At 34.2% G+C, this 15,251-nt stretch overlaps 3 protein-coding genes and 1 non-coding gene across 4 annotated transcripts; 2 read left to right on the forward strand and 2 right to left on the reverse strand.

Moving 5' to 3' along the window:
- Positions 1–381: 381 nt before the first annotated feature.
- LOC143610692 (RING-H2 finger protein ATL52-like) lies at positions 382–888 on the reverse strand. The gene has a single exon (XM_077085097.1). It carries the CDS (start codon positions 886–888, stop codon positions 382–384), a length of 507 nt encoding a protein of 168 aa, XP_076941212.1.
- Positions 889–2,838: 1,950 nt separating this feature from the next.
- On the forward strand, positions 2,839–3,270 carry LOC143610694 (histone H4). The gene has a single exon (XM_077085099.1). It carries the CDS (start codon positions 2,928–2,930, stop codon positions 3,237–3,239), a length of 312 nt encoding a protein of 103 aa, XP_076941214.1. The 5' UTR covers positions 2,839–2,927; the 3' UTR covers positions 3,240–3,270.
- Positions 3,271–5,351: 2,081 nt separating this feature from the next.
- On the forward strand, positions 5,352–8,802 carry LOC143610684 (ubiquitin-conjugating enzyme E2 7-like). Its single transcript, XM_077085092.1, has 6 exons — positions 5,352–5,532; positions 5,625–5,727; positions 7,027–7,124; positions 7,228–7,328; positions 8,268–8,345; positions 8,556–8,802. The coding sequence occupies exons 1-6, from the start codon at positions 5,484–5,486 to the stop codon at positions 8,631–8,633; spliced, it is 507 nt and encodes a 168-aa protein (XP_076941207.1). The 5' UTR covers positions 5,352–5,483; the 3' UTR covers positions 8,634–8,802.
- A 3,385-nt stretch (positions 8,803–12,187) lies between these two features.
- On the reverse strand, positions 12,188–12,260 carry TRNAR-CCG (transfer RNA arginine (anticodon CCG)). Its single transcript has one exon. It is a non-coding gene; the product is annotated as a tRNA-Arg (tRNA).
- Between the last annotated feature and the right edge of the window lie 2,991 nt (positions 12,261–15,251).

The following is a 15,251-nucleotide window of genomic DNA, read 5'->3' on the forward strand; positions in this document are numbered from 1 at the left end:
TTAACTTAACATGTAATTTTCATAGCCACCAAATTATTTGTTATAATAAACTATTACTTTTACATTTAAGATTCTCTACCAAGAATGGTGATACATATACAAATTAAACCATCCATTATATGAAGAACTCATACCAAATCGCGAAATATGTCTCACGCAAGAGACCCGCTTGTTTACTCGAATAATTTGGCATGAAAAGTTCTAGCCTCGAGATGAATCCCTATTGACGGGTTATCGGGTTGGAAGCTAGAAATATATGCAAAAGATCCGTATTGCACAAAACATACTCAAAACCAAAACAATCCCCAAAAGAGTAACTACCTAGTCACATTGACTATCCTAAAGCATTTTCTTACCTTTACACGACCCTATTTTGTATGACTAACTGACTACATCTTGTGGCACATCCGAATATTGTGGTCTTGTTACCTCTTCTTCTTGTTGTGGTTGTGGCCCAACTACACATATAACCTCAACTGAAGACGGAGCTACAATTGTCGCATCTACTCGACAAATGGGACAACTACGATGTGAATATAACCACATGTCAATGCAAGGGACATGAAAAGAGTGCATACACTCAGGCAAAGTGCGTAGCTCATCTCCTTCCTCAAACTCACTTAGACACACCGCACACATGGGCTCACCATCCTCTGAGTCCGTGACCTTGTGCTTGTGTGACGGGATGAGCCCAACCATTGAATTCTCATTGCTCACATCATTTTCTTGTAATTGTCTCTCTATGGGGCCTTGTTGTCGCCCACGATGATGTAGATCCCAAAAAAGCATCGAGGCACATTGGTATAACGCAATTAGTAAGGATCCACACGCGATAATAAGAAGCATAATATATAACTTGGTTAAAAACCTGTTATTGTCGCCTGCCATTAGATTGGGATGAGGGGTCACGGGAAAAATGGAATGTAGGAAATAGACTTAAATTTTGGTAAGAAAAAACAAGGCTAGGAATATATGGAACGGGACGATTAGTCCAAGAGGAGCCAAAATTTTCTTGTGTGCATCATGAATTTTTAATAGTAAACTAAGTAGTTGCAATTACTATTTTTTTTAAAAAAAAACTAGCTTGGTGCCCGCACGATGCAGCGAGGTACACACTCAAACACGACATCGAACACATAAGCGGTGACCTCACTATAGTACGCACGTACATAGCCTGACCATAGTATGCATGTAATGCGGCGTCGGACGCGTAACCATTCATCGGTGAATGGGTAACTCAGTCTGAAACATGACCCAAGCCCACCAGACCCGTTGCTGCCCTAATTGCATGCCACGCAACATGTTATTTTTTAAATTCTTAAAAGTATAGCAATACCATACTCAAATTAAATAGAATAAATGCTCGTTTTTATGGTATAATTTAAAAAAAAAAAAATTAACATGTAAAAAAGTTATATGTAACTATTTAATAATGTTAACAAAATTTACCCTTAAGTTTAAGGACCATAATTGTAAGTATGTTTCAAACTAAATTGTTAAAACTTTTAACCTTTAACGACAATAGTAAACAAATACTATATTACCCATAGATTTTCAAAATTGATTGCATTAGCGATTATACTTTAAGCAATAGTATTGTACCTCTTAAATTTTAAGAGATCCTTCACCCATGCATTATATATAGTATAGATAATTTCTGAGTTGTATATAAAAATACCATAAAGGATAACCATTTAAATGTTTACCGGCCTAAATGTTTAACCATCTTTGAACACTGACCAGTACAAATTACGAGACATAATAATCATTACTATTTACTAAGAATGTGATAATCAGCTTTGAATACCGAAGACTTACTAGTTACTTGATGCTAACCTTATATGCCTATGTGTGTTTTGTTGATTACATGGAAACATCATTGATCATTTTGTTGACATGGTCTCTAAGAGCACCCACAACACGTCCTACAAAAAAATCACTATTGCTTCTCTCTCGCCTACCGTTTCGTTTGGAACTAAAAATTAAAAAGCTTTCAACAGACCAACGATGTGTGTTCCCTTTCTGACATGCACACTTAGAGCATTCTCATCTGATTCACTATTTCTAAATTCAAAATTACACTAAACACACTAAATTTTCTCTCTTATTTTCAATTAAATAATATTTTTTTATACATTTATCATTATCATTTCACTTTTCTTCACTCACAACCAAATATACAGGAAAATCATCGCGTTTTCTACAATATAAAAACTTTTCATTCACAAGACCATAAATCACTCTCTAAATTATAAAAACACCATTCACATAAATAAGAGTTTTTATGAGAATGCTCATACAATTTATATGCTATATATTTTTTTATTGTGTTTTTAAGAAAATTTAAAATCTGATATGGAGTTTATGTCGCGGCTTGTAAAAGGTTGTTGTTATGGCTGCTACAAGATTCATAAGCCTGTTATCACGAATGCAAAGTGCTTCATATATGCAACTTATTTTATTTATATAACACAAATTATATAAGTATAACTATACAAAAAATCTTAAAAAAGTGGATATTAAAACAAAAATTTTAATAAACGTGTTAAGTTAAAAAAAGGTTAAACAAACTCTATAGAGAATTTTAAGAAAAATGTGTAACAGGGGGTTATATATGCATGATCCATATTTAGAGTAGTAAAATGAAATTACCAAATACTACCAAGCATCAACCTGCCATGTCATCGATCCATCACTTCTTCTTACTCTCGTCCATCGATAACACTTCCATCAACGGCTCACATCTATCCAAATCCACTCTTTCAACACCCCGCGTATATTTCATTTCATTTCACTTACCGCCCAAAATTCAAAACCCCCAATTCCACAATCCTTATATAAACCCTAACCCACAATCCATTTTCAATCATCAATTAATCACAAACCCATAAATATTTTATTGTTCAAATCAAAACCCTTGTTTCAAAATGTCTGGGCGTGGTAAGGGCGGTAAGGGGTTGGGCAAAGGTGGAGCAAAGCGACACAGGAAGGTGTTGAGAGATAACATTCAGGGTATCACCAAGCCCGCCATCAGGAGGCTGGCCAGAAGAGGCGGAGTCAAGAGGATCAGTGGTCTGATATACGAGGAGACGCGTGGGGTGTTGAAGATATTCTTGGAGAATGTCATTCGTGACGCGGTGACGTACACGGAGCATGCCAGGAGGAAGACCGTCACGGCCATGGATGTCGTCTATGCCTTGAAGAGGCAAGGCAGGACTCTCTATGGATTTGGAGGTTAATTAGGTTTTGTTTAGATGGTTTGTTATGTGTTTGGTTCATGTGGTGTTATAGTATTTGTGTTTGTTTCTGGGGATATGTATTTTGATGAAGTGGTTATGGTATTAATGAAATCAAAACTTTGTTATGGTATTGTTTTTGATCGTCCCATTGCGCATTTTGTGTTCAACTTTTGAATCTGATAATTATGATTACGTGAACTCTTTAATATAAACTTTTGAATCTGGTCAAAGATGTTCTGAAAAGCTGGTATGTGTTGGTGTTTGAAATTGCTAAACGATTCATATATTCCATGATGTTTTGATAGTTTTTTACCTTGGACAGGTGATATGTTTCAGATTCGGGACAGAAAATTAGAGTGGAATTCAGAAGAAAATAAAGTTATTTAATTGATGGTTTAAAAATTCTTTATACATTATTTATGAATCAAGATTTGTGTTTAGGAACTCGAATGGTGACATTTAAGGCAATTTTCCACAATTAAACTCTTTATCGAGTCATAAAAATACTAGTACAACACAACCTCTAAATAAAACCTATCAATATTACAAACGACCTTTGGTGACTAACTAACCAACCCTTTAATGTAAATGAAGGATGATGGAAATGTGTGAGTAGATCAGATCTAACAAACACAAGTAACACATGAGTTGCAAATGTTATATCATTGTAATGATAAAGACACTACAACAAAAAGAACAGGAATCAAGACAATTGTAGATCACTCCATACAAATAAATGAAACCACATGGGATATTACAATCCCATCCTATTGCAAACATCTAAAAAGTAAAAAATATAATCGTAAGGTTTTGAAAAAGTTAAAAAAAAATACTGTATTTCTTTTATGAGCTTTTACTTTTCTTCTATAAAACAAATTTGTAAATAAAAGATTCTTAATTTCTCAAAAATTTTCAAGATTTTATATGGATTTTAGATAATTAGATTTATATTTGAACAACAAAATGTATTGAAAAAAACATATCTACGTTAGCAAGAGACTAGACTAGATGCATCATTACACCTGATTATAATCTCATCCTATTACAATACAAGTATATCAATACGAATAAGCACGTCAAGTATCCCAATCCATCTCACAAGTTTTCCCATATTCTTCACCCAAAGCCAGACCTTTTGATATCTTACTTGATTATATTAACCGAAACTTGTTTATTATCAAAAAGGGCCTTGTTTATTGCTTTCCAATACAACAGTATGTCATAAGGGTTTACCGACTGATGTCTTTTGTTTTATCTTACTATATCCACAATCGAGATGTATCTAGGAGACGTTAGTGTATGATCCGCCGATTCCCTTTCACCGTCGCATAACGGGCGCTGCTTTATTTCATCCACAACGTTCCTGATGAAGAGAGCATATGTTGTCGCGATTTTACCATCTCCTCTCTTCTTCCAAAGATATTAACCTTTTGTGAGACACATTTATTCAAATCCAAAACAAAGACTAAACCCCGAAATTTAAGTCGAACTAATTTTGTGTTAATGTCCTCCTTTTACCACTTATATTCCCGTTTCCTTCATAACTCTACCCGACAACATATCAAGACAAACCCATAGCTCTTATACTTCTGAATAAGTAGAAGGTTCTACCACCCAAGTCCAATTCAACCCTCAATTGAAGAGCCCGTCACGGTTTTGCCACTAATCAAACACCTTTTGTTTCATTCCAAGTTAAACATCAAGGGAAACTATTTACATAGAGAAATTTATCCAATCCATTTATCAAGCCAAAATAGGTTTTTCCTACTAGTACCCGCAATTCCTTTAACTGAATCTGCAATAAATGCATTTCTTACTAAATACAGGAAATAATTGATATAGATGGGATTTATTTAATACCTCATTTATTCTAACGTATTCCACTAATCACTCTATACCAAAGTCTATCCAGTTCCGTTTTAAATCCCCACCACCATTTTACCAGCAAACAAATTTAGATCTCTAAATAAACCGGGTCCGAGACCTCCATCACTCCATGAGATTTTAAATAACTAGATAAGGAGATATCATAAAACTTTAACCATCCTTAATTATCTTCTATCAAATACTAATAATCTTTTTAACTTTTGAAAGTTAAAAAACAATATTCTTCTTTTATTCCAAAAAACACTTTATTGGTGTTATAAAATCGATCAAACTCCATATTCCAAAATCCCTTTTGTTCTTCTTCACTTGCTGCCCTAATAATAATAATAATAATAACACATCGGCCTCCATTCATCCATGGCCTCTCCATCTCAAGCGAGTCTCCTTCTTCAGAAACAACTTAAAGGTTCAATTCACCGCTTCAATTTCAATTACCCCTATTTAATTTCATTATTATTATTATTCGATTATGTTATGATTTGTGGTTTGTTTTGATAGATCTCTGTAAAAACCCTGTTGATGGATTCTCCGCTGGCCTCGTTGATGAAACCAATCTCTTTGAATGGAGTGTCACCGTTATCGGACCGCCTGATACATTATAGTATGTTTTTTTTTAAATCCCTAATTAAGGTTTGCTCAATTGTTTGGTGTGAAATTAGGGTTTTAGTTTATACAATTAGGTGCTTGATTTTGGGGGTTTGGGTTAATTAGGGTTTGTTGAATTGTTTGTTGTTTAATTAGGGTTTTGGTTTATACAATTAGGAGCTTGATTCTGTGGATTTGTGTTAATTAGGGTTTTGGTTCATTTAGGCTTCAAATTAGGGGGTTTTTATTGTTATGCATGTAGTTATGCAAATTTCACTAGTATTTTGTTCAATTATGTGTGAATTATTTTTAAAGATTGAATCTTGGTTTCTAAAAGCTTCCAAAAGATAATTATATGAAGAACATATATTTAGTTTTTGATATTTATTTTTGTTGTAAATTTAGGGTTTTAGTTTATACAGTGTTGAATCTGTTTGCTGTTTTGTTTACAATTAGGAGCTTAAGTTTGGGAATTTAGGTTAATTAGGATTTGTTGAGCTGTTATGTATGCAATTATGCAAATTTCACTAGTTTTTTGGGTTAATTATGTGTGCATTCTGCTGAAAGATTGAAGCTTTGGTTTTGATGTAGAAACTTTAAGATCATCCCGTGACTAATAATTTGATTGGAGTGTCACCATAATTGGACGGTCGAATACATTATAGTATGTTATTTTTCTCAAATTAGGGATCGATTTTGGGGATTTAGGTTAATTACGGTTTGTTGAATTGTTTGGTGTAAATTTTGTAGTTTTGCTGATACAGTGTTTAATTTGTGTGCTGTGTTGTTTATAATTAGGAGCTTTATGTTGGGGGTTTGGGTTAATTAGGGTTTTTTTATGCATGCAATTATGTAAAATTTGGTAGCTTATTGTTCTATTATATGTGCATTATGTTCAAAGTTTGAAGCTTGGTGTTGATCTTGGTTTCGAAGCTTTTGATATCATTTTATAAATAATATGCATTTAATTATTGGTTTTTAAATGCTTTGTTTCAGCCATCCATATTGAGTTCGTGGATTTTGGTTTATTAGGGTTTGTTGAATTGTTTGGCGTCTATTTAGGATTTTAGCCGATATAGTGTTGAATACGTGTGCTGTTTCGTTTCCATTTAGGAACTTGAGTTTGTCGATTTTGGTTGATTAGGGTTTGTCGGACTTTTTGGTGTAAATTTGGGGTTTTTGTTTGATGCTTACGGATTTTATTTAGTTATCATAAAGATTGAAGCTTGGTTTTGATCTTGGTTTCTAGAAGCTTTTAAGATTATTTTATGAATAATATGTTTCTGATTTTTGGTTTTTAAATACTTTGTTTCAGTGATGGAGGGTTTTTTAATGCTATAATGACCTTCCCATTAAATTACCCAAATAGCCCTCCAACCGTAAGATTTACGTCAGAGGTTTGGCATCCGAACGGTTAGTGCACATATATTTTGAATTTTTCTTATTTTTTAAATACAAAGGAAGGATTTTGTAGAATATTTTTTAAAAATGTTATGTTTTTGTTGTTATTTTTCAGTTTACCCTGATGGCAAGGTTTGTATTTCAATTCTTCATCCACCTGGTGATGATCCTAACGGGTATGAGCTTGCAAGTGAGCGGTGGACACCAGTTCATACGGTATGTTATTGATTGGTATAGGTTGTGTAAATGTGTTTTTATGAGTTACGAGTGTGTTATTAAGTCATTATGCATTTTTTTTATGAATGCCACAAATCTCTTAACACAGGTAACTAAACATGTTTGAAATTTAATCAATTGAAGAGATTAAGTGAACTACTGTATGATTCATATGAATTTATGATATTTATAGACTAGTTGTAGATAATATTGACTTTTTTTTAATCCTTGAAAGCCATACCTAGTATAATTCCACAACCTGTATTCTCACTCACTGTAGTATTTCACGTTAAGAAAACGTTTGCAAACTTATTCAACCGTATATTAAAATGTATTTTAAAAACTTGGTCGACATTTATAAAGCTGATTTACGTTAAGAAAACATTTGCAGTCATGAGTACATTACCAAAATATCATATTCCCTGATCAAGAAACATATTTCTCAATTATTGGTCAATAATTCTTATTATGAAACTTCAAATCATGTTTAAACAGTAAGTTATCAAAAGATTTCATTTTGAAACTATTTAATGCAAATTTCGAGATCTTTGTTTAGTCAAAAGATTTATTATGCTCCTTGCATCCGCCACATAAAAGTTTGAACCATCAAGCTGTCAAGGTTGTATAGCATTTCTCATTTGCAGTCGATATATTATAAGATATATTAAGATGTTAACGATGTACAAAAGATTTTTTATTTATTTATGGTAATTGTAATCATTCATAGCATGTAAGTTATTTATAGAACTAAGAATTGTTTACAAAAGATTTTTTATAAATAATAGTTTTTGTAATCATATTTATAAATTGTTAATTATTTATAAAGCTAAAAAATGGACTAAAAAGTATTATTCTACTTGATTACACCTAACAGTTATTTTCTTTGTTGTTTTTTTGTTTTTAACTTTTTCTAAATGGTTGAAAATATTGTATTTGCAGGTAGAAAGCATAGTCTTAAGTATTATCTCCATGCTTTCTAGTCCTAATGATGAATCACCTGCTAATGTGGAAGCCGCGGTAATTAATACATTCTCTCTTTTGTTTACTAGAAGTGGCAATTTTGTAAATAAACGGGTCGGAAGTTTCTTTATCTAACAGGTCAAATGAGTTGAATATAAGTCAACCCGTTATTCAGCCAGGCCATTTTTGCCACCTCTAATTTTAATCGCTCTTTGTGCGGTTGATAATATCATCATGATTTTAATACTTGATATATGTGATTTTCAGAAAGAATGGAGAGAGAGAAAGGAGGAGTTCAGGAAGAAAGTTGGTCGATGTGTGAGAAAATCGCAAGAAGTTATGTGAAACCAATATGGCTGATCTGAAATCGCCATGTTAAGTTTCTTATTCTATTTTATATATTCCTTTCTATAATGTTATACTCTTGTTTTGTTTTACCTAATCATGGAACAGACTTTCACCATGTCTTCTTTTTTGGTCTTATTGTTGTGATTTATTATCTTATTTTTTATTATTTTTGTTTCATTTATGTATGGATAATAGTTAAATGAATAATAAGACAAATGACCAATGATAATCAAAGCTGAATTATTATGATGTAATTCATATTGATTAAAATCTGCAAACACGAAGGTCTCACATGATTTTTGGGTTCGTATATGTATACTGTTTAGAACTGTCAACACATGAACAGAAACATTTAATTCTATAACTTCATAGAATGAATATAGTTTTGCAATGTTTTCAAAACCGGACCTGCAACCCAACCGGCCTCTACAGGTTTACTGGTCGAACATATACTCTGTTTATTACGAGTATAATATGTTACGACTTACGAGTATAGTAAATGAAGTTTAAGATGATGTGTAGCGTTGTTATCATAAACAAAAATGTTTTTCTTCATCTTCCATTCTTCTCTAAATTTTGACAAAGGCAGACCAAGATGTTGTCACCGTCCTTTACATCGCGCATGGGCTTCCAGGTAAGTGTGATTGTTCATTTGCGTGAAATAGTGCACATCTTGGACGCAAAACTTTAGAAACGGTTCCAGTGGTCTCAAACCTATGCGTCCTTTATGCTTTCATAATGAATAGTTAGCATGGTTTTCTTCCGTTGCATTAGTGACATCAACATCTTTGACAACAAGAGAATATAAACACTTACAAAATCGTATATATATCTTATCTATCAAGAAAAACTCCAACAGTTGAAACTAATATCTGAAAGACAAAATCCAATCTTTGGATAAAGGTATAATAGTATCTGAGTCCACCGGCTTAATACATGATTTTCTTATTTAGAAAGCATCAAAAGAATGTATCATGTATGTCCAGCATGTTCTAAACAAAAGGATAATACGAGTATTGATTATCCAAAAGAGATTCAAACATCTAAAGATTAAGATTTTTATAAATCTTATTTGAATACGATTTTATAATCTTATGATTTAATGTATAAACCGACAAAAAGATAGATGAGTCTTTACAGCTCATATAAAACCAAAATCTGGAGTTCCCATACCTGCAAACTTAAAACTTTATTATGAACGCTGGCAAACAAATGAAATAAAGGCAACAAGTGAAAAACACAATATTCTTATTTAATGCATGAAGTTTTAAACACTCGCTTCGGGTTACCTAAAGACCGATTTCCTTCCTCTTTTATCTTCCTCCTTTAGTTAGCTCTTCTTCATTTTGATATACTTCATGTCTTATCTTCACTTTATTGCTTCCCAGGTGATTATGGTAATGCGGCCGACTCCTTGAAACTTTCCATTGTCAAATCGTTAAATCTTGTGTCAAAGTCTTCGCCTGGGAACTTAAACCTGGGTGGTACCAGCGGAATAATAACTTCTATTCAAAATCACTAATTTAAGAAACTTATCATTATTATTAGCAACATATTAGAAGATTAAAACAAGCTTATTGAACAGAGGTCATACCAAAATTTAAACACAGAGAAATTATCATTAAATAAAGTTTATAGTATTATTCAAAATTATTAAAACAAGTATAAATTATAAGTTTTGAGTTAATAAATGAAAATTTTCATAAACCCTGGACGCCGTTGGGGGGGGCTCAAAATTTTCAGATGAAAATGGGTAAATTTACACTGCTGAGCAAAAAAATAGGTGGGGTGAGTCCTCACTAACCTTTGCCCTTACTTGTGAACATCATCAAAGTCGGCAACGTATCCCATCTGCCCAGATTGCATCAGCACCAGCATCAGCTAATATATACGACCCGATAATGTGTATCTTATCATCTTATGATCGGTTATTTTTCTATGCGCTTTGATTGTTGCAAGATAATTTAGTTACTTCTTACAAGTTAGAAGCTTACAAATTACAATATTTGGTTCTACTTGTTTTCTTTTCTTCGAATCCTTATGTATCTGGAACCCATTATGCATCATGGTAATCTTCTTCAAACCGAAGTGACGCCAAAATAACATAGTACATCAATCAGGAGATCTGTTAGAAGCATGCTCTGCTCTAGAAGTTCAGTTCCATGGTTTAGTGAATGAAACTCGAGAGAACCAGTCAGATCAGTTCTGGAACTTGGACTCAGTGTTCAGTGTTCTAAATTTCCAATGCTGGTGGACACAAACATCTAAATAGCGGAAATCAGAAGCTTGTTTGGGTGTGCAAGAATCCGAAAAACGACGGTTTGGTTTTAAGTTTTTTTTGTAAAAATCGAACCAAATCGAATTTCTATATTTATATTTTAAGTAATGTATAATAATAATATATCAAATAGAAACATAGATATTACATCAACATAGCAGGTAGGCGGGCAACAAGCTGCGCCGCCACCCCTTTCTGAATTGCAAACCCGAACCTGCTAAAAACATACCCCTGCCCCTTTGGAGTCGACACATTGCTATGCACAACCCGTTGGACCCTGGTTAGGAAACGGATAGCTTCCGGTGCCAAGGAGCCAAAGGTATCAAAAGCCAGAGGGACAAAAACATGTTGGTTCTCTTCGCAGGCTTTAGCATGTTTCTTCACCTTATTCGTTTCAGCCCTTTTCATTGCTTGCCCAGCTACAAACCCATTATCCCTCAAACCAGCTAAAGGAGATACCCCTGTAAGGTCAACACAAGCGTGTTTTCCCCCTGCCCAACCAAAGACGAGCAAATCTGCCAGTCGTAGAGTGGATCTCCCTTCCGTGGGGACTGTAAGGATGTTTACCGGGGCTTCCTTTTTAGCTGATATCCCAGCTCGCCTTAAGATGTCCCAAAGAACGTCCCGCACCCAATCATGTCGGTATTTGAACCCAGGCATCTCCTTGCAATGAACCGCATGCTCTCCGAATTTATCCAGGCAAGCCTTACAGCAGATCGGACATGTTTCGTCTTCTGGGTACATTGGGACCATCAAACGGTACTTAAGAATGGCCCTATACTCGACCGCAGACATGCTTTGGCCCAAGCCATCAATAGAGATAACGGTCAGAAAATCTTGGGCATGAGGACCTTGTAAGCATTCAATAACCGCCATCAATAGTAATGTATGATAAGTTAATAAATATGTAACTTAAATATCTATGTCCAAATGCATAATAATCAATTAGTAATTATTAACAAAAATATTTATAACTAAATTCATTATTTTCGGCATAAAATTTTCAAGCTCAAATGACAAAAACCGTAACCAAAAGCAAAACATAAACAGAACGGTTTCAAAAAATCAAAAATCCAAAAACCAAAGTTTTGGTTTTTGGTTTGGCTTAGCGCAAAACCGACCCAAACCAAACCGTGTGCGTCCCTACATAGAAGCTAGATACAAGGAAGATAATACATCAATGGTGTGCAGGAAACCGAAAAAACTGACTTGAAACCGGAAAAACCAAACTTACATAAATTGGAAGAATGGATTAAAAAAAGGAGTAGTGTAGTGATCACAGTGGGATTCGAACCCACGACCTTTAGATTCGGAATCTAACGCGATATCCACTTCGCTATGCGGCCATTTGTAACTGACTCTAGATATAAACGACACAGAAACGTTGACGCTACACAAACTGACGAAAACGAGATCAACTTCAAGCACAAATTAGGTATTGAAGATCACGAAACTGAATTGATTCGGATCTTGATAATAATAATAATAATAATAATCAGATATGCAACATTCTGTTTTTAACCGCGATCTCAATGGATTTAGCCTTAAAGTAAAGCTAGATCTGGAATCGTTTTAAGATTAAGAAGAAGCAATCGATATGAAAGCAAACTGACATACCTGCTAATCGATATGAAAGCTTGATCTGCTAATCGAAGAGAAGCTAAATATCAACAGCAAATGAACCCATCAATTCACGCCTTCTTACAAGTTCTAAATCGTACTCAAAAGACTCTTTTTTGGGAGTTGGTTTTGGTTTTACTCTTTTTTTTAGTCTCTCGTGAGCTTATGTCCATAATATTTAATACAACAAAACATATTAGTTGAATTGTTAGTTTAGTTTTATATATTTGTTAAAAATTTAGATACAATAGAATAAAAGATTTTAAATACCTGGTTTTGAGAAGAGAATGTTTTTGGCTTAAGTTTCACGGATTAAAATAAGGAATCCCAAACACCTCCGTAACTCGGGGGAGGGGGGGTTCGTTTACTCACGTAGCGGTATTAACCAACCAATAACATAGTGTCACCTCAAACTTCTCCAAACTACTCATTTATTTTCTAATTTTCTATTAAACTATACAAATTGTTTAAATTAAAAACATAGTTTCATTTAAATAAAAAAAGGCAAAATACTATAATAAAACAATATAAAGAATAAAAAGTAAAACTTAAAATGGCTAACAAACTGTTGGGTCAGAATCAATTCGGCCCAACCTTTGATCTATATTTCTTAGTCAACTATCTTTTTTTTATGAGCTTTCCATTTTTTTTAAAGTAATAACTAGTAAATTCCCCACGCGCGTTGCGCGAGGAACTTGGCAAGGTAGAGAAACTAGTCCGCTGAGGCGTGAATGAAATTCGGTTAGTATCGATTCGGTTTGTTATGACAGCCGCATTCGCTGTAGCAACCGATGAGTCATGAGCGTAAAGAAAACCAAAACTGTTTCCGAAAAACGGGGCTCGAAGTAAAAAGAAACATGAAATCTAAAACTAAAGTTATCTTATTTAACATTTCAAGTATACCATCATTAATTAAAAAATCGAACAACTAAATTTAGAAAAACAAAAAAATGAAACAGGGAAAAAAGAAACATGATTTCCTAAAAACGAAAAGGTTCAAGTTGGTTCAGAAATTATGATCCATACATACTGGGAATGTGTGAAAGTAGTTGGTCCCCAAATTATGAATGTATCCACATCATATGCTCCCGTTGCTCCTCATATAGTAATTAATCATAATTAGCAAACTTTATGGTTTACAACTCATTCCTTATATACATCATCAACACAACTCATAACGGCTTATAGAAGTATGTCCTTATCAAAGTTTGCAAACAGTATGACGGCCTAGTACGCTGATCATAACAGTTGGCTGCAACTGAGAGGCTCTCGCCACTGAACTATATGCGTTTTAGACTTCTAGGTCAACACATCCGGTAGAGCTGCTCGCATTCCTAAAAATTAGTTCTTATCTTAGTCTAGTAATATCATCATCATCATCGTACTCAGTATATCCCACCAATAGCAAAGCTATGGTAGGGTCTGAGGAGGGTAAGATGTAGGCAGCCTTACCTCTACCCCATAGGGATAGAGAGGCTGCTTCCGGAGAGACCCCCGGCTCGATAGTAGTTTTGCATCAAGCCTTGGACATAAGGCACATAGCACTCAATCATCGGGACACCGGCTGATCGGTGCATGTACCCTTATCTTTCAGCTATCAACGCCACTACATGATGCCTGATTAACCGTCCGTCACTTTTAACGTTATTTTCACGAGATTAGTAAAATAACGTCAAAATTAGTGCAATTTCACTTTTGCCCACCCGAGGGTTCACACATATATACATCATATGTGCGCACCGCAAGCAGGGCTATTATCTTAGTCTAGTAACATAGTACATTATTATGAATTGCTAGTAACATAATGCATCTGCATATGTATTACTCCATTCTTACATGTACTCATTCATTGCAATACATTGATAATTTACTTTGTTCATAACATATTTTTTTCCTAGCCAATCTATTACTTTTTAAAACAAATGCTAAAAAAGTATAGTTTAATTCTGAACCACAATACACCACAACCACAAAGATTCATTCTGAACAATCCCTAAGAGCGACTTAAATTTCTGATTACTTTACGATTTCGGACCACCATCCGCGATGTACGCCGTCAATCTGCAACGACCATAGATGGATGTGGGAGAAAGTGTTACTTACGTTACCAAAACAGCCATGCTATGAAATGGCCAAAATACCCCTGGCTACCGCAGGTTGCTACAGTTGCATCATGTATGTATTTGGTTTGTATACCTTTATATTTAAAGTTTAGTCATGTTTTGTGCGTGCCTGCTTTCGTGATTGTGAGTGTCTCTGTTGGTGGTGTGTTGGTTGGTCGCGAGGCGAATAACTGTCTCCGGTCAACAACGCATATTTGACTGACCTATGTTGTCAAAGTCAACAAAAGACTTGCATTGAAACACTAATCTAGCTAATCAAAAAGCAAAGCATGCATTCTAAACAAACAAAACAAATCAATACAGTGCAGGAGAGACTGAATGCTACACCAAACAAAACAAAACATAAATGGGTAGGAAATAGAAGTGTTGCCTTCATATTTTATATCTAAAATAAAAATAAAACATTTATACATGTTGCAGGTAACCTATATGTTGTAAAATATTTCTTAAACTACACCAAATAAACACAAACGTTAAGCAAAATCTGGCATTACTGTACACGGTCATGGAAAATGAAGGTAAATGAAACACTGGCGATACACGAAATGACAATTAGAAATACAGAGAAAGGCAGGCTATGATACAAAATAATGG

This window comes from Bidens hawaiensis, unplaced genomic scaffold (genome assembly GCF_021521415.1).
Source record: "Bidens hawaiensis isolate Kalapana, Puna unplaced genomic scaffold, B.hawaiensis_p1.1 tig00027557_1, whole genome shotgun sequence".
Taxonomy (NCBI): Eukaryota; Viridiplantae; Streptophyta; class Magnoliopsida; order Asterales; family Asteraceae; genus Bidens; species Bidens hawaiensis.